This window comes from Nasonia vitripennis, chromosome 1 (assembly GCF_009193385.2).
Source record: "Nasonia vitripennis strain AsymCx chromosome 1, Nvit_psr_1.1, whole genome shotgun sequence".
NCBI lineage: Eukaryota > Metazoa > Arthropoda > Insecta > Hymenoptera > Pteromalidae > Nasonia > Nasonia vitripennis.
The window spans coordinates 15,484,035-15,504,490 of NC_045757.1; the positions used below are offsets into that span (position 1 = coordinate 15,484,035).

General features: G+C 36.8%; 5 protein-coding genes, 1 long non-coding RNA gene and 1 pseudogene across 8 annotated transcripts; 6 read left to right on the forward strand and 1 right to left on the reverse strand.

Moving 5' to 3' along the window:
- The first annotated feature begins 323 nt into the window (after window positions 1-323).
- Or249 (odorant receptor 249) lies at window positions 324-2,100 on the forward strand. Its single transcript, NM_001170948.1, has 6 exons — window positions 324-710; window positions 781-1,045; window positions 1,117-1,433; window positions 1,510-1,617; window positions 1,684-1,836; window positions 1,915-2,100. The coding sequence occupies exons 1-6, from the start codon at window positions 459-461 to the stop codon at window positions 1,984-1,986; spliced, it is 1,167 nt and encodes a 388-aa protein (NP_001164419.1). The 5' UTR covers window positions 324-458; the 3' UTR covers window positions 1,987-2,100.
- A 126-nt stretch (window positions 2,101-2,226) lies between these two features.
- LOC103316868 lies at window positions 2,227-10,829 on the reverse strand. Its single transcript, XR_004345102.1, has 8 exons — window positions 10,717-10,829; window positions 8,411-8,728; window positions 8,162-8,315; window positions 6,561-6,659; window positions 4,419-4,596; window positions 4,077-4,333; window positions 2,458-2,572; window positions 2,227-2,361 (listed from the first exon to the last, which is right to left on the reverse strand). It is a non-coding gene; the product is annotated as an uncharacterized LOC103316868 (long non-coding RNA).
- Or250 (odorant receptor 250) lies at window positions 5,268-7,014 on the forward strand. The gene is made up of 5 exons (NM_001190668.1): window positions 5,268-5,510; window positions 5,592-6,173; window positions 6,522-6,635; window positions 6,715-6,867; window positions 6,961-7,014. The coding sequence occupies exons 1-5, from the start codon at window positions 5,268-5,270 to the stop codon at window positions 7,012-7,014; spliced, it is 1,146 nt and encodes a 381-aa protein (NP_001177597.1).
- Window positions 7,679-10,439, forward strand: Or251 (odorant receptor 251). 2 transcript variants are annotated; one of them, XM_016990431.2, is made up of 6 exons: window positions 7,679-7,855; window positions 7,946-8,285; window positions 8,355-8,936; window positions 9,020-9,133; window positions 9,205-9,357; window positions 9,424-10,439. In XM_016990431.2, the coding sequence occupies exons 2-6, from the start codon at window positions 8,043-8,045 to the stop codon at window positions 9,490-9,492; spliced, it is 1,161 nt and encodes a 386-aa protein (XP_016845920.1). In that variant the 5' UTR covers window positions 7,679-7,855; window positions 7,946-8,042; the 3' UTR covers window positions 9,493-10,439. The 2 variants fall into 2 exon arrangements, with proteins under 2 accessions (XP_016845920.1, NP_001177598.1); NM_001190669.1 differs by lacking the exon at window positions 7,679-7,855 and having other exon boundaries at window positions 8,043-8,285; window positions 9,424-9,492.
- Window positions 10,557-12,382, forward strand: Or252 (odorant receptor 252). Of its 2 annotated transcripts, none has more exons than XM_031922489.2 (5): window positions 10,557-11,011; window positions 11,127-11,684; window positions 11,762-11,875; window positions 11,946-12,098; window positions 12,175-12,382. In XM_031922489.2, exons 1-5 carry the CDS (start codon window positions 10,769-10,771, stop codon window positions 12,241-12,243), a joined length of 1,137 nt encoding a protein of 378 aa, XP_031778349.1. In that variant the 5' UTR covers window positions 10,557-10,768; the 3' UTR covers window positions 12,244-12,382. The 2 variants fall into 2 exon arrangements, with proteins under 2 accessions (XP_031778349.1, NP_001177599.1); NM_001190670.1 differs by having other exon boundaries at window positions 10,769-11,011; window positions 11,103-11,684; window positions 12,175-12,243.
- A 952-nt stretch (window positions 12,383-13,334) lies between these two features.
- On the forward strand, window positions 13,335-14,823 carry Or253 (odorant receptor 253). Its single transcript, NM_001170992.1, has 5 exons — window positions 13,335-13,577; window positions 13,678-14,259; window positions 14,340-14,453; window positions 14,529-14,681; window positions 14,764-14,823. The coding sequence occupies exons 1-5, from the start codon at window positions 13,335-13,337 to the stop codon at window positions 14,821-14,823; spliced, it is 1,152 nt and encodes a 383-aa protein (NP_001164463.1).
- Window positions 15,755-17,281, forward strand: Or254PSE (odorant receptor 254 pseudogene; annotated as a pseudogene).

Consider the following 20,456-nt stretch of genomic DNA (forward strand, 5'->3'; position numbering starts at 1 on the left):
ATGTAATCAAACCACACATGTTTTTTTTTTTTATGAACTTAAAATGTTCAGATTTATAACTATGTTGGTAGTGATGATTGTAACAATAATTTTTTTCAATAACACGTAATGGTCACAGATCTACGTATTTTTTAAATATATATTTTCAGGCTAGAAGCTTTATAATCACTCTTCGCAATTTCACATCACGCGACGAGCTTTGTCGACAGCAGACTGTCCACATCAGCTCCCCTTCCACTGTAGCCATCATCATCCCTTCTTCCCGTGATTGGAAAGTTAACAATAATTCTGCGGTTGAGCATAAAAACTTCATAATATTGTATAATGTTAACTCGAGAGCCCCAGTCATCAACGTTTCAAACTACATTGTGGAGATTTTTTCTTTATTGATTTTGTCCCACCAGGTTTCCTTTGTACGCTTCAGTCAGTCGCGGTCAGATTTATGCCGTGATATCACGATGGAGAGCAAGGTTGCGAGATACGCCAAGTACAAGAGAGACATAAAATGCTTGATTGTTGCTTCCGGCATTTGGCCACACTATGAGAAACATCCACACGTATTGAGAAAGTTATTGAGTTTTTGTTCGGCTTTTTGCAGCGGGTCTACTTTCTACTGTATCGTGGCCTTTTGCTTCAAGTATGCCACCAACATAAACATTTTCACCAGCTGCTTGGGATTGATGATTGGTTTCTTCACGACCTTTATCAAGGTAAAGATTCTTCGATCCTTATAATATGGTATCATAGATATCGTTCCTTGAATTTGGCATTTTGCGACAGATTGTCATTCTGTCGATGCGTCAAGAGGACCTACAGAGTCTGAACGAAGGGGTTTCCAAAAGCTTTGAGAACAACTTGAAGCTTCCTGAGAATCAACCTCATCTTCTATATCACTTTCCAAGCTTTTCGAGATTCTTTTATCTCTATGCTTATGTCGTGGGAATAAGTTTTGTATTCCTAGCAAGCACACCACTGTCAATTATGCTCAGATATGGAAAGTACGTTAGAATGTATCCACAGCTGATGCCCTTCGCTTACGAACCAGGTATCGTATTGAGTTTTCTTCGTCTTCAGAATATTTATTTATGTTTTCTACTATTTGTTTCATACACCAAGGTGGATCAGTACATTGGGCGGTATTCGGGTTCGAAATGTTCACTGGATTCTATCTCTGGAGTGTCACCATCGGAGTTGATTCCATTTTTGGACTCTACGCTCTGCACATGGTTGGACAACTAAGGCTTCTAGGTAGTCGATTCCAGAACTTGAAATCAAGTTCGAATTATGATAAAGAGTTGGGGGAGTGCGTGAGGAGCCACATTCAACTGATGAAGTCGCGTCACAAACTGCAGCGAGTCTTCGGTTTTCTGGCTATTTGGCTCGCCGTAACTTGCGCCATTGCTCTTTGCTCTCAGGTTTTCCAAGCTCTTCATGTGCGTATCATCTTATACTAGATACTTATCATGAAATTTCGTCACTTGGATAATGTATCAATATAATTGAAAACAGATGAGAAATACTACGCCCGTGAGAGCTTTGTATCTTTTTGGCCATTGGTTTATAAAAATAGTGCAAGCCTACTCGTACTCCTGGTATGGAAACATCATTGCTGTAGAGGTAAAGCGTAATTCATCTTATTCAATCATTTTGATAAGTAATAAAGCTCGTTGATAAAATGTTCAGAGTGATCTCTGCCTGAATTCGATGTACTACTCGCACTGGCCAGGATCTGGTGACAAGCGCTTCATGGCCGACGTACTGATCATTCTGTCGCAAAAGCCATTGGTTTTCAAAGCGAAACAGTTGATGGAGCTGCGTTTGGATATGTTTTTGAAGGTAATCAATTGAATCTCTCGAGCTAAACACTTGAAACCTGATCAATAATGACTTTGAATCCTTCCTTTTTTTTGACAGATTGTACATACGTCATTATCTTACTTTTTTCTGCTGCGTACGTTAGACGAGAATCCGAAAGCAGGAACATAAACTTAGTGACTCGAGTTTTTAACAGATAATGTTCGCGAAACGTATTTTTAATTTTATAAATATCGATGAAAACTGAACAAAAAATAAAATTGTGACATTTGCAAGAATACATTTTAAAACATTGGCTATCATATTATGTTGTCCTCTCTTAACATAAATTCGTACTTCTTTTTTTTTCTCAAAATTATTATTCGAATCTGAAGTTTGATTTCTTTTTTCGGCGTAGAAGCGTACGTTATTGTTTTCAGCTTGTCAGTCATGCTGTGCAACAAATGATGCCAAAATCAAGAAAATTCAACAAGTACGTTAACGGCAAAGCTCTTCTACTGGTAAGTTTCATCCAAGTTTATTACAGATGTAGTTGTGTAATTTTAGCTGAAAGAAATTTTTATTCAATATTTAACAAATTTTCGTTCTTATTCTGCACAGATATAAAGAGCATACCATATGATGCCCGTATAAAAGCTCTACCTTGATTATTACTGCTTCTTCAGATTGGTCCAGGCATGAAGTTTCTCTTCTCTTCAGATCTCGACGCGTTGTAGAAGCTAGCAGGTATATCAATCGTCTTCGTAGGTAACTTCGACTAAAACGATAAATAAAATAGATAAAAGTTAACAATTTTCGGAAATAAGCAGTATAATCGTTAATAGTGTTGTCTATTTTATGAAAATAATCGCATATGCCTAAAATTATTTTTAATCATACGACAATACAACACTCTGTTCTAATGTACGAGCATTCACCCCAAGTTCATTGCCGTCGGTGGCATCGTCCGCGAGTTCACTGCCGTTGGAGAGAGAATAAAAATATAAGTTCAGAAACTACGTGCTGAAAGTAAAAAACTGCAGAGCTGTAATCAATTATTTACTCTATTGACGACAATGTATCTACTCTCGCGTAAAACTGAAAATAGCATTGAATTCATTTAATATGCCCGTATCTGTTTTACCCTTTAGTTTCTAACGAGAAACTCGTTATTCTATGCTTCGTCGCAACTTTTATTTTGCATCGACAACAAAGCTTGTTACCAACCACCCTTTCTATATCCAACGAGAAAACAATTATCCTATGTGCTTTCAAGCTTTGCATGCTTCGTTTCTAGCTTGCTTCCATTCCGGGTATAATTTAATCGCTTTTGCAAAAAAATTCTACATATGAATGTGCTGCAAATAAAATAAATTTATCTGTTCCCCAGTGAAGTTAATGGAAAAAAATTACAGCGCGTTTCACCGCATACGCTTTTTCCGCTCTCTATAGTTTCCAACAAAGCTTATTATTCTATGTATCAAACTTTTATCCGCTCTGACTGTGCAACCCTTTCGTTCCGGGTCATTGTTTTAATATTTCCCGTCGGGAATGACTACGTGGAATAAAAGTTATATTCTAGTTGCAATTTTGTATACGATGTTTTGCATGCTGTTGTAAGATAATCGACGCGCTGAAAATAGATGTGATTGTTAAATGGTAAAAATAAGTTTCATTGCGCTTATCGACTGTTTTACAATTTTATTTTTTTGTCATCTAAGGGTGTGTCAATATAGCACTTATCAATACTAGAGCGAGGAAGTCAATTTTCGTGTAAGCGAAGCTATAGGATGACAATCGTAGGAGTAAAAATTCATCTTTCGTATAGGTGTGTCGAACACTTTTTTTTCTATTCAGGGTGTGTGAAATCGCAACTTGAAAAATATTTAGGATGTGATTCCGATGAATAAAAACTCTAGCAATCGTCGATATAGCATTTATGTTACGTACAACATCTTTATACTTGAAGACGTATGGTCCTATTTACACGTGTGCAAAGCACATGGAATTTCATATGCAATATCAAACAATCTGTAATTAATTGTCACCCAATGTAAGGGCGCTTGATGCTTTTTGGATTTATCTTAATTTAAAAAAAAATTGTTTATTAAACAGTAATTATTTGGCATCGATTGGATTTTAAGTTTGGCAATTATTTTAAAAGATATCTGCTAGAAGTAACAAAATACCGTTGTCTATAGGTTTGATCAACGCCAGATACTTGTAATAATTATGCGATGAAAGCTGACAAAACATATATACAATTCTGAAAGCTTACTTACTCATGTAATATAATAAAGTAAATTACTTTAGCTAGGACTCTTAATCTCGATGACCGGTCAATATTGTCCAAGAAGGTTATTTTTGTTTTTAAACGTGTGATGGTGACATTTACTTCAGTTTCTTGAACACGGACGCAATGATTCTTCTTGTTCTTGTTCTTCTTCTTATAGTACGTTCGCGTTGAATTGAAGGTAGTAAAAGGGAGACAACCATCATGTCGATACATACAATTTTTTCCTCCGTGCCCAAAAGGAATCTAGATGAGGGATTCAAAATGCTTCAATGCTGTCTTCTCATGCATCAGACCCAGATCTTGTATCAGAGATGTAAGCTGTAATTACGTGTTTAGCATTTTGGTTACCATTCTTCGAAGTACGTATTACAATTGTTATCTTTTTTTTCTCAGGTTGAGAGTTTTCGAGCCTTCAGATGGATTGATCAGCAAGTTCAGGCGATGAAATTTGATTAATCACAGTAAGGACGGCGATGAAGCTGCCTCGCGTTGCAACCGTTATGTAGCTAAAACAAAATGTTGATTTCAGATACTTGTGACAACTTGGTCGCAATTTCGTTGTTGCATGCATGTTGCGATTTTTAGGTAATGAATAGAGACTTAATCTTCTGCAGTAATTTTCTTTACATAAATAGATTAGCAGAATTGTATAGCAGATAATATTTCTACGGAATAGACGTTCGGGCATTCTAATGGCATAATCATTAAAATAAACTAATTATTCTAACTGATTTGCGTAATATCATGTTTGATAATCTGATACGATAAATAGTATGCAAACACTATCTGCATTTTTCAATTTCTTAAGTAAACAGGCTGTGAAGATTTCTAACATTTGAATCCACCTATTTGTCGTCAATTTGTACGAAATACTAATACAATCACTAATGATTCGGAACGATAGTTCTTCACTGATAGAGCAGCACGTAACTCCAGTGCATTCTGGCTCTGACTGAACAGTTCCATACCCCCACCCTCGGATTTTTCAACCCCTTGCTATTCCGCTTAAGCAGTTTCGACTGACAAGTTGTAAATTGCGCATAATGCCGCGTATTTGTGGGAATTTTAAATTTCAGGCAGAAACGCAGAAGAGACAATCGATATCGCGACAATGTTCCACGCAGTCATAGCGCAAACGTTGGGGCATCAAGATCGTTTTTATCACATCTTCATCGTAATGGAGCTTGAACTAGCAAAATACAAGTCATATGCTCGCCACGTCATCTTCCGACTGATCTTCGCAGGACTTTGGCCTGAGTCTAATCCCAAGATCAAGAGGATGCTCTCCTTCGTAACTTTCACGTCAACATTGACGGTGATGGTGACAGCTATTAACTTTGGCATTCACAACGCTAGCAACGTTATATTGCTGACCAAAGGCATAGGCTTGGCGTCCGGATTTTCTTCGGTCTTTTCCAAGGTAATGTATGACAATCAAGTAAACCGCGTGAATATGAAATACTTATACTCCATTAAACTTGGAATATTTCGATCCCAATAGGCTCTGATGCTCCCACTTCATCAAGAAGATATCGTCTTTCTCAAGAAGCGCCTCACGAGCAAGTTCATGAGCGACATGGAAACGATAGAGTATCGCGCAGACCTGCTATCCAGCGTGCACGTCTTTTCCGCGTTTGTTAACATGCACGAGGCCATGATGGCTTTTGCCATGTCCATGTACTGTTTTGTTCCGCTCTACGTGTTATTCAAACACGGCACCTACATGCGTACCTATCCCTGTCTCTATCCATTTTCCTATACACCAGGTGGCCTGGCGCACTGGCTTATCTATGCTCTGGAAGTAGCTGGGGCGATCTCCGTTTGGACTATCACGATTGGGGCCGACTGCGGATTCGTTATGTACGCGCTAGAGCTCTGTGGCGAGTTCAAGATTCTGGCGAGGAAATTCACGGAATTGAAGGCCGGTGACGACTACAAGAAAAAGTTGAAGGAATGTATCGAGAGGCATCATCTCATCATCGAAGCTAAGAATAGATTGGAGGATGCCTACGGAATAATTGCTATTTGGCTGGCCCTCTCGGGAGCGTTTCTCCTCTGCTCCCTTATTTTCCAGATTACGGAGGTAAGCTTTATTTTACTGAGTGTCTCAATTCGTTTCTGTTCCTATGTCTTAGAAATAATTAAAAATTTTGAAATTGTTATACTGCTCATGCATTAATTGAATTCAATTTGTGGTTTTTATTTTTGAAAACTCATTTTATTGCTGTCAATCGGTTGCCTTTTGAGGCATTTAAATCTAGCTGTGTTCAAGTTTAAAGTCAACTAAACTTGTGCTCCACATGCGATGACCGATGGATAGCAATAACAACAAATTTTCAAAAATATGTACTTATCCTAGATTAAGAGAAGTTTTCTGTTGATCTTATTTATTATACTTGCACGTGTCTTTAATGTTAACTTACATTTCAAGTTATACGACAACAATGGTAGTTACGTGCGTATAGCTCACCTGTGTTCTCATCTTCTGGCCAAGTATCTTCAAATCTTCATGTATGCCTGGTACGGGAACCTCATAGCTGATGAGGTTAGTAATCAGTCGTCTGCCAATCTGCAAGCAGTATGCAAATGAATATTGCAAAATTCAAAATTATTTATTATTATAGAGCAAAGCATTTCTGGATGCGATGTACGGATCACACTGGACTGAAGCTTGTGACAAGCGCTTTAAGAACGACATTTTGATCGTTTTGACACAAGAGCCATTGATAGTTGTAGCCAAGGGTTGCATGTACGTCCAACTGGACATGTTTACAAAAGTAAGTTATATATACGTATACCTGTCTAGTATACACAACTACGGCTGCTATACTTGAATAATTTAAACAAATATCTTTGTTTTTTGCTTTCAGATCGTTAAGACAGCAATGTCATACTTTTTTTTAATACAGACATTAGCAAGTTAAAAAGAAAAATTGAATAGTCGTTATTTATCTCATTTAGATTGCTAAATCAGTGAAGCACATGACACGCGTTTAATACTGTTCGATCTCTTTATAGTTTGATACGATTATTTGTTCTAAGACTATGACTGTTGATTCAAGTGATTTTTTCGAGCGTAGGCAGTAGTTTGTTGTACGTTACCATTACGATGTGAAGTTAAATTTGTAGAAATAATTGTTAAATGCATTGTTATACCAGTTTTTATTAAATTTTTACGAAGTATAAATACATAATGGCAATAAAAAGCATGAGAAATATTTAAAATACCGTCGTATACTATTCTTAGTATAATGATCGCATAAAGTAATGTTTGTAATTTTCATCAATCAAGCATTTTTATGAAATAATTTGAATAAATACAAGCTTGAAATTCTGGTAAGTTACTATCTTTTAAATGTTCAATGATGTAATCGACGTCATGCCAGAGCGTAGAATATTCAGTTACGTTTGTGTTAAATTTTAATCATCTGAAAATTCTTCTTAACCATTTTCTAAAATATCATGTTAGATAAGCAAATAAAGACAGCTTAAATTTACGTATAGATATTTGTGAAATGTTGCGAGTATTTGTGAAGAGAATCGAAATGAAAATAAAAAATGAAATAGTTCAAGTTTTAAATAAAAATAACTGCAATATACCAAAATAACGGGGTAATGACTCAATAAATTGACTAATCTGAAATGACTCGGAAGCAAACCTATGGCCACATCGTGTACCAGAGCACATGTCTCCACTACATTCCATCATCGACTGAAGCTCTTCATACCCCCACCATAGGCTTTGTCAACCCCTTGCTACTCCACGTAAGCAGTTTGTACCATGCGTACAACAACTTTGATTAAAACTTGCAAATTGCGCATAATGCGATATTTTGTGGGAATTTTAAATTTCAGCTGAAATACAGCCGAAAGAATCAATACTCTACGTCGGTGTTCCACGTCGTAGTGTCGACGCGAACCTTCACAGTTCAAGATCTTCATTACTATCACCATGGAACGCGATATTCAAACTTACAAAGTATGCTCGGAAAACGTTACTCTATGCCTGATATTTTCCGGCGTCTGGTCAGCTACTCATCCAGTACTCAAGAAAATTGCTTTCTTCGTTACCTTTTTCTCAACGTTTTCGATAATGGCACACACGCTTAACTTCAGCTTGCACAATGCTCAAAACGTGAGGATACTAGTCAGAGGCTTGGCAGCAGCATCCAGTTTTCTTTCGATATCTTCTAAGGTAACGCGAGAGCCGGCAACATAAGCTTTTCTTTATATGAATATAATTATCACTTATTTTCAATCGAAGGCATTTCTGTTTCTACAACACCAGAATGATCTGAATTACCTAAAGGATTATCTCACCGAAAAGTTCATGAGCGACATGAAGAACCCGGAGAATCTACCAGATCTCTTGTCAAACATGCGAATGTTCGCCGTATTCGTGACGATGTACAAGACCACGATAGCATTCATCATGTCCATGTACTGCATCGTGCCGCTCTTTTCATTTCTCAAGTACGGCAAGTACCTGCGCGTCTACCCCTGCCTCTATCCCTTTTCCTTTGTACCGGGAGGAGTCGTGCACTGGCTTCTCTACGGCTGGGAATCCACGGGAGCTCTCTCCGCCTGGGCCATCTCGGTTGGAACCGATTGCGCTTTTGGAATGTACGCTATTCAGATCTGCGGAGAACAGAGGGTTCTAGCTAGAAAATTAAAAGATCTAAGAGTCGGAAGCAATTATACGCGGGAGCTGAGGGACTGTATGGAAAGGCATCATTTAATAATTACAGCTAAAAATACATTTGAAAGTCTTTATGGTTTGATCTCCATATGGCTTGCTATTTCCGGAGCTATCGTACTTTGCTCGCTGATTTTCCAAGTGACAGAAGTATGTGATGGCATTCGATGGTTTAACCAAATTATGCTTCTAGTTTATCGCAATCGTGATTATTGTAAATTTTTGTTTCAAAGTACTTGGAAAACCGTGGCGGTTACGTGCGTGCGATCATTTTTTTCGCCCACTTTTCAGGCAAGATGATGCAAGTCTTTATGTACGCATGGTACGGCAATCTCATTAATGAAGAGGTCAGTAGTTAAAAGGTAAATTTGAACACCATATATTATAGTACACGATTGTGATGAATTTTTTACTTCAGAGTTTAGCATTTCCGAGAGCAATTTACAGTTCCCATTGGACTGACTGCTGTGACACTCGCTTCAAGAATGATATTCTGATAGTTTTAGCGCAACGTCCACTGATTGTCACAGCTTTGGGTTGCATGAACGTTCAGCTTGATATGTTTGCCAAAGTAAGCTTTGCCATAGTAAAGCCTACAACCGTAGTGAAAAAACTAAAGCATCGTTTTATATTTTAGATCGTCAAAACTTCAATATCCTATTTTTTTCTACTACAAACATTAAAGGCGAAGACCGAAGAAAAATAATTTTCTAACAGATACTTTTACGATTTAAGCTAACACGATGAATTATTCATCGAAACGTTGTGGAAGTAAATAATTGCAGTCAGCTTAGAATACTTATCAGTCACAAGATACATTTTATTCAGTAGATCCTTGGCAAAATTTGTTTAGTTGGATCGCATATTGCTGCATGAATTATTGTTACGTAACACAATTTTTAATTGAATTTTTCAATATAATCGTAATAGAGTAGAAGAGAAGCCTAGCCTGTAGCATGTTTAAATTGCCAACATGTGCTTTTGGACCGCTCTTTTCTCTCCTGTGGTGCATAAGTATGCTAATTTTCTCCGTATCAAGCGTGAAGTGTGCACCTTAGCGCTGGCTAGGAGAGACTATAAAGTACTCACTTTACGCGAATGTAGAGAAAATGCACCATACAAAATCACAATATCACTGTATACTATTTTTAGGATAATCTTCACATTTACATAGAAATAATTATAATTTTGGATAAATGTTTTAGGCAATAGCGAACTCGGGAGTTTCACATTAGTTAGCGTTTATTAATACGGATTCCAAAATAAACATAAACTCGGCTTTATAATAGGTGTTGAAATTATGGCTTATTGGTATACTTAGATTTGCGGCGAAGGCGTCTGACCTTCAGTTCCGTTTCTTACAAATTTTAACAAACTCAATTTTTTTTATCATTCTATAAATATTGAAGTTCAGAGTTAGCCGCGGTATCCTGTTGACCGAGTAGCACAATTAATATTAGTTAATATTCGTTGAAAATGAGCCTGAGAAAAATCGGTTTTGTAGTTTTTAAATTTAAATGTAATGGAGACGCGTGGCACGTTTAGAACAGACAAATATCGTTTTTAGTTTTACCCTCATGTACAAAAGAGAGATCGTCGATTGTTATTTTAATAAGTTCAAAATAAAAATAACTGCAATATGCAGAAGTATAATGTGTATAATGCTTTAGTAAATGTACTAGTCTAAAATGACTCGGAAGCAAATAGTTAAGCAGAGCATATGTCTCCACTATAACACGCTGTCCTCGACTGAGGCTCTTTATTCCCCCACCATAGGATTTTCCAACCCCTTGTTATCCCACGTAAGCAGTTTGTACCATGCGTACAACAACTTTGATTAAAACTTGCAAATTGCGCATAATGCGATATTTTGTGGGAATTTTAAATTTCAGCTCTAAAACACAGTCGAAATAATCAATACTATACCTACACGGCGAAGTACCACGTCGCAGTCTCAACTGGAACCTTGACGGTTCAAGATCATGGAAGAAGATATTCAAACATACAAAGTATGCTTGCAGAACGTTGTCATATGTCTGATTTTTTCGGGCGTCTGGCCGGCTACTCGCCCACTACTGAAGAGGATTGCGTTCTTCGTTACCTTTTTCTCGACATTTTCGATAATGGCGCACACGCTTAACTTCAGCTTGCACAATGCTCAAAACGTGAGGATACTAGTCAGAGGCTTGGCAGCAGCATCCAGTTTTCTTTCGATATCTTCTAAGGTAACGTGAATCCCTGTAACGAAGCTTTTATTAGTTATTACAAATACGTATTATTATATATTATCATTATATACATCGTTTTCAATCTAAGGTGTTTCTGTTCTTTCAACATCAGGACGATCTCGTTTACCTTAACGATTACCTCTCCAAAAAGTTCATGAGCGACATGCAGAACCCGGAGAATCTGCCGGATCTGTTGTCAAACGTGCGGACGTTTGCCGTATTCGTGAGGATGTACAAGACCACGGCAGCATTTATCGCGTCCATGTACTCCGTCGTGCCGATTATTGCCTTTCTCAAGTACGGCAAGTATCTGCGCGTCTACCCCTGCCTCTATCCCTTTTCCTACGCGCCGGGAGGAGTCGTGCACTGGCTTCTCTACGGTTGGGAATCCGCAGGAGCCCTCTCCGCCTGGGCCATTACGGTCGGGACCGACTGCATCTTTGGAATGTACGCGATTCAGATCTGCGGGGAGCAGAGGATTTTGGCCAGAAAATTGAAAGACCTGAGAGTCGGAAGTAATTACAAGAAGCAGCTGCGGGACTGTATGGAAAGGCATCACTTTATCATCACAGTTAAAAACAAATTCGAAGATTTGTACGGTTTGATCTCAATATGGCTTGCCATTTCTGGAGCTATCGTACTGTGCTCGTTGATTTTCCAAGTGACAGAAGTACGTGATGCGAAGCGATACCTTAACAAAATTATGCTTTTAATGAATCAATTTTGTCATAATTTTTTATTTCAAAGTACTTGGAGAACGATGGCGGTCACGTGCGAGCGATCATTTTTTTCGCCCACTTTTCAAGCAAGATGATGCAGGTCTTCATGTACGCGTGGTACGGCAATCTCATTAATGAAGAGGTCAGTAATCAACAGGTAAATTTATGAACATTATATCCGTACACAGCTCTGTGATAAATTTTGACTTTAGAGTTTAGCATTTCCGAGAGCAATTTACAGTTCCCATTGGACTGACTGCTGTGACACTCGCTTCAAGAATGATATTCTGATAGTTTTAGCGCAACGTCCACTGATTGTCACAGCTTTGGGTTGCATGAACGTTCAGCTTGATATGTTTGCCAAAGTAAGCTTTGCCTGCTAGAGCCCATAAATATTTTTGATGTGCAATAAGAAAACTAAAGCATGGTTTTATGTTTTAGATTGTTCAATCCTCGATATCCTATTTCTTTTTGTTACAAACGCTGAAGGCGAAGGGAGAGGAAAAGTAATTTTTTAAACAGATTTACGTTTTATAAGCTAATACGTTGAATTATGCATTAAAACTTGGTATAATAGAAGTAAATAAATGTGTTTTAATTTAATTCTATTGAAATTCGCGAAATTTTTATCAGCTACAAAAATCAAGTGTTGTTTAGTTAACTTTTGAGACCAATTAATACCAAAAAGAACTATACGTATTCACAAGCTTATTAATATGGATGAACAATTTTTAATTGACAAAGAACTACTCTGATAATGTAAAATTAAGAAAATTTTAACGATATTTTTATATATTTTATATTAGTGCGGTGCATGAGTTAGGTTTCATGAAAATAGATGGTTCATCATACTGGAAATAATTTACGTTCATATGTAATTGCATGTATGATTTTCTTTAAAAAAGTCGAACTTTGCGATAACAAGCTGCTTGCAAAGATAGCATTAAAGGTAGTATTACCTGAAGAAAAAATTTAGATAAAACATTGATGCAAAACAACGGTGGGATTGTGTGTGCTGCGCGCATATTGTCTATATGTATAATATAAAAATGTGTATGTCTATTGTAAAAAGCTTCTTTTTCAGCGTTATTAGGAGGCTCTGTGCAAATGCTTTAACTACTTGTTTATAAAGAGTAAAATTCTAAAAATTCCTAAACTCACAGAAACGCACCCGCAAAACTATACAAAGCATCGTAGCATATTTTTATACCAAACTATGTGTCGTGTATATCTTCTTTGCTTAAAATGAAGGTGATATGAACATCTAAACTCTGTACTTAGCACTCCAGGTTGCATGGAAAGACAGCGCCAGTAAAACGTTCGCGAAAAAGCATTAGCGTCGAATTGTTTAAAAACAGAACCCCTTACCGTAGCGAAGCGCATTCTGCCTTCGACTGAAGCTCTTGGCTCCCCCTCCACGGGATTTCTCAACCCTCATAACTACACGTCAGCAGTTTGTACTACGGATAACAACTTCGTAACTCGCACATAATGCAGCTTTTGTGGGAATTTTAAATTTCAGCAGAAACAATCGATACCCTAGACAACAATGATTCACGCAGTCTTTGGGCGAACCTTGAGGAATCGAGATCGTCATCGTCATGGAGCTCGAGATGGCCAAGTACAATAGCTACTCGAACACCATCATCTGGAGTTTGATCTGTTCGGGTCTTTGGCCGAAAGGTCATTACGTTCTCAAAAAGATCCTGTCTTGCATCAGTTTCTTATCGATAACGACGATAATGACGACCGCCATAAACTTTAGCTTCCAGAATGCTCGTAACGTTCAACTGATGACCAAAGGTATGGGGACGGCAGTAAGCTTCTCTTCGGTATTTTCGAAGGTAATTTTTAACATCTTGGCTGTCATTTACACTACAGAAACAACGTGTATAAGTATTTACGTGAGAAGATAATCATTTTTCTTTTCAACAATTGTTAAAGATCGTCATGGTCCTGTACCATCAGAACGATTTCATCTACCTCAAGAAGCACCTTACAACAAGATTCAAACGTGACCTAGAGCAAACGGAAAACAGACAAGATTTACTCTTCAACGTGCACATCTTTACCAAATTCGTGAACACGCACGAGGCTTCGATGGCTTTCGCCATGTTTATGTACTGTATCGGGCCGATACTTGCACTGTACAGACACGGCAAATACGTTCGTACTTTTCCATGTCTCTATCCGTTTCACTACGAGCCTGGTGACGTGGTGCACTGGGTGATCTACGGATTGGAGGTGACCGGAGCGACGGTCATCTGGTTCATCACCATAGGCGTCGATTGCGGATTCTGTATGTACGCGTTGGAGCTCTGCGGCGAGTTCAAAGTCCTCGGCCGGAAATTCAGAGAGCTGAGAGTCGCCGATGATTACAAGGAGAAATTGCGAGATTGCATAGAGAGACACCACTTGATCATCAACGCGAAAAATAGATTGGAAGATGCGTTCGGGATCATGGCAATTTGGCTGGCACTTTCTGGAGCATTCTTGCTGTGCTCTCTTATTTTTCAAATCACAGAGGTATACACATTATTCGAATTTTCTGTAGTGTTAATTTATTTAAAAAATTTTTTTTTACTGAGGATTTATTTTTGTAAAAGATATTGGAAAATCACGGCAGCTATTTGAAAATAGCTCATCTGTGCTCGCACCTTTTAGCCAAGTACTTGCAAATTTTCATGTACGCCTGGTACGGTAATCTGATAGCCGACGAAGTGAGTAATCTTATGATGTAGCAGTAATGCAGTGAGGTACCGAGATTTTTATTTTCTAACGTTTTGGAATTTTAGAGCCAATCATTTCTGTATTCGATGTACAGTTCACACTGGATAGACGCTTGTGACAAACGTTTCAAGAGTGACATCTTAATAGTTTTAGTGCAAGAGCCACTGATGCTCGTGGCTAAGGGTTGCATGAACATTCAGTTGGATATGTTTCTTAAAGTATGTCGTGTAGTCTAAGAAATCAAGAGATGATTATGATTCCAATCTGTAACATCGTAATATGGTATTTGTTTGGTTTCAGATCGTCAAAACTGCAATGTCATACTTCTTTCTTCTACAAACGATAAGCTCAGAAGAATAGTTAAGATATTTTTCAAGCGTTCACGAGCACGCGGGCTGTTGTATAATTATTGGCTCAGTTTCATGGCGCACAATTAAGTTCGCCATTATGTTGATCGTTGAAGAATGTTTGATCTGCGCCTTGTGATTTTTTTTGTTAGAAAATAGATTATATAATTGCATCACGAATTGTTAAAAAAATTTTTGTTACATTTAAATAACTACAATAAATTGCAATAGCATTAATACTACATCACTTAGAGAAAATCTTCAATTCTCCAATTTTTTGCAGCGAAGTAATGACCACTCTGATACTCACCAGAACAACATTATTGAGTACATCATTTACTTTCTGATATTTATTTTCAGCATTAACGTTTCAGAGAATCAATTGTGCGAACCGCATGCCAAGTTATTGTAAAATAATTGTTCATCAATAATTGCATTAGAATTTTAAAATGCGCAAGATTTTCAAAATTTTCATTAAAAAATTAAATTTTAATTATTCTAGCCAAATATATTAGTAAGTTTTTTGGGTAAACTAATAAATCTAGAATTTAATGCTTTGAATTTTTCAGACATTGTGCAATGCAATACAATAAAATTCAGCTGTATCTCTCCTTATCTTTTGCCAGTGTACTAACCGACGAGAAATCGAAAACACAATATGTCAACGTACATTTAAGTACGTTGCTCGAGCACATTCTACCTTCGACTGAACCCTTTGACTCCCCCTCCACAGAATTTTTCAACCCTCGCGATTCGACGAGCGAAGTTTCTATTATGCATCAACTTTCTACTTCAAACTTACAAATTGCACGTAATGCGATATTTGTGGGAATTTTAAATTTCTTTATAGGAACAACTGAAACAATCAATACCGCAGCGATATTTCATGCAGTCAGCGCGCGCATTTTGAGATATCAAGATATTCGCTGTACATCGTTATCATAATGGAACAGGAGGTAGTAAAATACAAGGCCTACTCAAGCAACATAATCTGGTGTTTAAGCTTCGCGGGTTTATGGCCACATACTCACCCTGTTCCAAAAAGGATTTTCTCCTTCGTCAGTTTTTTCTCGACGCTCGCGATTTTGATGTCCACGACCAACTTCGTCTTCCAGAATGGCCGCAACGTCATTCTAGTGGCCAAGGGGTTGTGTCCAGCGGTAAGCTTCTCTTCGGTGTTTTCCAAGGTAAGACCGCACTTACGGCGAATAACTTGTTTCTAAAAAATGTATAAATTATTAATCATTGTATTAACACCAACTGACAATATGGATAGATACACGCGCTGTTGTGATACTTTCTCGTAACGATAATTAGCAATCAAATTGTTAAAGGTCCTCTTGTTCCTACTGCACCAAGATGATCTCGTGTATCTCAACAAGCATCTGACGAGCAAGTTTATGATCGATATGGAAGTGTCGGAGTATCGTAAAGAGCAGCTCTCCATCATGAGGTTTTTCGCCAAATTCGTTAGAGCACACGAGGCCTCGTTGACAGCCGCCATGTCTATGACATCTTGGTGCCAATAATCATATTTCTGAAACATGGGCTATACGTACGCACATATCCTTGTCTCTACCCCTTCTCATACGAACCGGGTGGACTAATACACTGGCTTCTCTACACTCTGGAGGCTGTTGGGGCCGTTTGCATTTGGTCCACCAGTATCGGCGTTGACTGCGGCTTCGCCATGTACACCCTGCAGCTTTGTGGTGAGTTGAAGATCTTGGCCAAAAAGTTCAAGGAGCTGAAATTGGGAAAGGATCACAAGGAGAAACTGAGGGATTGTATTGAGAGGCACCACGTTATCATCAGTGCAAAAAACAGACTCGAGGAAGCGTTTGGATTGGTCTCCATTTGGTTGGCTATTTCCGGGGCTCTTGTCCTTTGCTCGCTCATCTTTCAAATCTCAGAGGTATGGATATCCTACGCTATTTCAAAGTCTTTAACTTCTTTTAATCTAGACTATACAAGTGTTTTTTATTGTAAGTTATCAGAAAATAAAAACAGCTTTTTCCACATGGGCCATTTGTGCGCCCAGTTTCTGGCAAAATTTCTACAAATCTTTATGTACGCCTGGTATGGCAACCTCGTGGCTGAGGAGGTTGGTCATTGTTTCATACTCCTAACTCTATTACATCTATAGGCTAACAAAAATAAATTAGTCATCATCGTTTGTAGAGTCTTGCATTTTTGGACGCTATGTATAGTTCTCATTGGCCGGATTCTTGCGACACTCAGTTTAAAAATGACATTTTGATAGTGTTGGTACAAAAACCATTGGTTCTTGTTGCCAAAGGCTGCATGAACATAAAGCTAGATATGTTTGCAAAGGTATTAATATACAAAGCAAGCTTTGACTTTTTAAGCGTTAAAAAATTGCGTTTTACTCATTGCAGATCGTTAAAAGTTCAATGTCGTATTTTTTTCTACTACAAACTCTAAATGCAGATACTGATCGTAAGCACTGAGACAACAGCCTATAACTTACAATTTTAATGTGCAAACATATTATTCTATAAAATAATGGCAACGCATGATTTGTACAGAGTTGCAACAGTATCACACCACATTAGATTATAGAATCGAAAACTGTGTATTTTTTGTATAAATCAAATCAACAATATACAAATATTTTTACATTTCATTAATTTTTTGTGTATTAAGTGTGGGGAACAGAGTGCATGCTTCGAAGAAAGACGCCGCGAGTTTAATTTTTGTATTTTATCTTAATGGATGAAGGATTTTTTTATAAAAAACCTACAAACGTGTTTTTGATGAATTAGCCCTGTTGAAAATAATCGGATGGATATCCAGCTGGATAATCCACCTGGATTTCAAGCTGGATAATCCGCCGGGATTTCTAGTTGGATATCTACTGGATTGTGACAAAATCCAGGTGGATTTTCCAGCTAAAAATCCAGCTCAAAATAATCTTAAAAAAATGCCTAGATCTGGGCTCGAACCCGGGACCTTTGAGTTGATAGAATTGCGACTTAACCACTTGGCCAATTCATGACTTACCTTATAATCTCATATTGTAACATATATGGTAAATCCTGTATATTCCCGATATAATGTTGCATTAATTTGTGTTAACCATAATAGTACATTACGATACAAGTGACATAAGTCGTACTTTACGGCACGGCGTATATAAGCGTCCAAGCGCAGCGAGTGAATTTTCAAGCTGGGATTTGCGTTTAATCTCGGGCATAAAATGATAAAGTTTATACATCGGCTAATGCATATTTATAACATTATATTAGGAATATGCAGGATTTACCATGTATGTTACGTTATGAGATCATAAGGTATGTGATGAATTAGCCAAGTGGTCGCAAGCCTATCACGCAAAGATCCCGGGTTCGAGCCCAGCTCTCGGCGAATTTTTTAACGATTATTTTGAGCTAGACTTTTAGCTGGAAAATCCACCTGGATTTTGTCACAATCCAGTGGATATTCAACTAGAAATCCGGGTGGATTATCCAGTTGGAATCCATGTTGGATCCACATGGAATCCATGTCAATCCATGTAGATATCCATCTGGAAATCCATCCGATTATTTTCAACAGGGAGGTACATTATAAGTTTTGATACCATGGAATAGTTATAACAACGGCGTATTTTTAAAAATAAAACATCACTTATCGGAATATTTTGTACTTATTCTATTCTTTTATAAACTATAGTAAAATATAAAAAGAATCTACTAAAATTTACTCTTTGCCAATATGTATTTATCTGCAATAAAAATGGAAAATACTGATAAGTACATCTCACATAGCAGAACGAAATCTTTTGCCACAGTCACAAACAAGAATTACGTGAACGCTGCTACATTTATCTAGCTGTAAAAAAGGTACTCTCAAACATTTCAATCATCCACTCGAATTTGTATCTATAACAACTTTAACTTTAAAATCACATAAAAATTTAACAATTTCCAATGCACCAGAAATATGAAATAAAAATAAATTTCATAACTATAATTTTATAAACGATTATAGCTGTAGCATTTATTCTATAAACTACAAAACATTTTCCATACGTATATTTAAAAGCTGCAAATAGTACATATTTCATGAAGACGTATACACCCATGCGCTTCAACCCCTTCTATCTATAACAAGAAAGTCGTTATCCTATGTCCGCGAACTTTTTTGCCTTTCCATAACCCTTCTAGCTCTAACAAGCATGCAATTATTCTATGTTCTCAAACTTCATTTCCTATACATCGATTCGCTTTAGTTTATAACAAGAGTCATTATTCTATGTATCAAACTTTTATTCAAATCCGTTCGTTTTCACATGTTCATAGTACTTCCGATCGAATGACTGTACTATGCACATGCAATAAAAATAAGCGGTAGAGATACAATGTTGCATTATAAGTATGCGATGTAAAAAGGCGCACATTTCGTTCTGCCTTTCAATGTAAGATAATTGACGTATGAAGGAAACTTTTATGTCATAAAAATGTCTCTTCACTTCCATTACAAATTCATCTATGGCGTTTATTCGAGACAAATTTATATGCTATCGTTTTAAAATAATACTGTAGGCAATAACAATTATTAAAATTGCAATGAAAACTGTCATGCGTTATTCAATAAATATTTACGACACGCAATATTTAAAAATGAATAATCAATACATAGTTTTAGCTAAAAATTCACTAATCCTAGAAAGTTGAAAACCTTATACAACAATAGAGTTTAATACTTGAATAAAACAATCGAATTATATGATGCTCGAATACATAAAACCAAACGAATTTTACAATGTGCATATCCAAATTGAAAAAATGTTCTTGATCCATAATACCTATCATTAAATGAAGCTTAACTTTACGATTCATTATACACATGTATTATCATAGTAGAGATATAACTAAAATACTGTTAGATTTTATCAAAATCATGGTTATAGGACTATGTCAAATAATTCTTGCAACAAGCTTATCTTTCATCTTCATCAACAACTTTTAATAAAAAAAAACAAGTATCATTAGAGAATATTGTTCAGACCGGTTCATTAAAGCGCTTGTCTTAAAGACTATTTTAATATTAAAAAAATTTATTGAAAAACAGCTGTTGTTGTGTAAGAAAGAAGTGGTTGTGTTTTTGAATCATAATTTTATGACACGCATAACATTTATTTCATATATATAACACTATGTATCATCTATACAACACTCTAACTAATTACTAGAAAGTATTATTTTTCATTTCACCTTAAACGTAAATTTCATCTAAAAAAACTTGACTTTTGTAGCAAAAATAATATTTTTTCCAATTAATATGAAATCTTCTGTAGATACAAAAATCGTTCTTAGGAACGTCTGTTGCACTTTGTCATGCCATAGGTTCATCTTGACACGTATCACGCAAAGGTCGATTGTTTGTTCATTGAATTTTATCGTTTCGAATCACGAAGTCAGAATACACTTCTTTGTCATTTATACTTTATATCTATTTCGTCTTGCTGTACTATTTTTATTTAAAATAGAGAAATTTTTGTTATATTTAAAAATTGTTACGCATAATATTGAATAAAAGATTTCTTCACCGCTTTTTAGCATTAAAAAAATATGTGGTGTACATAATGGCGTGTGTAAACTAATCAATGTCTGACAGCGCTGA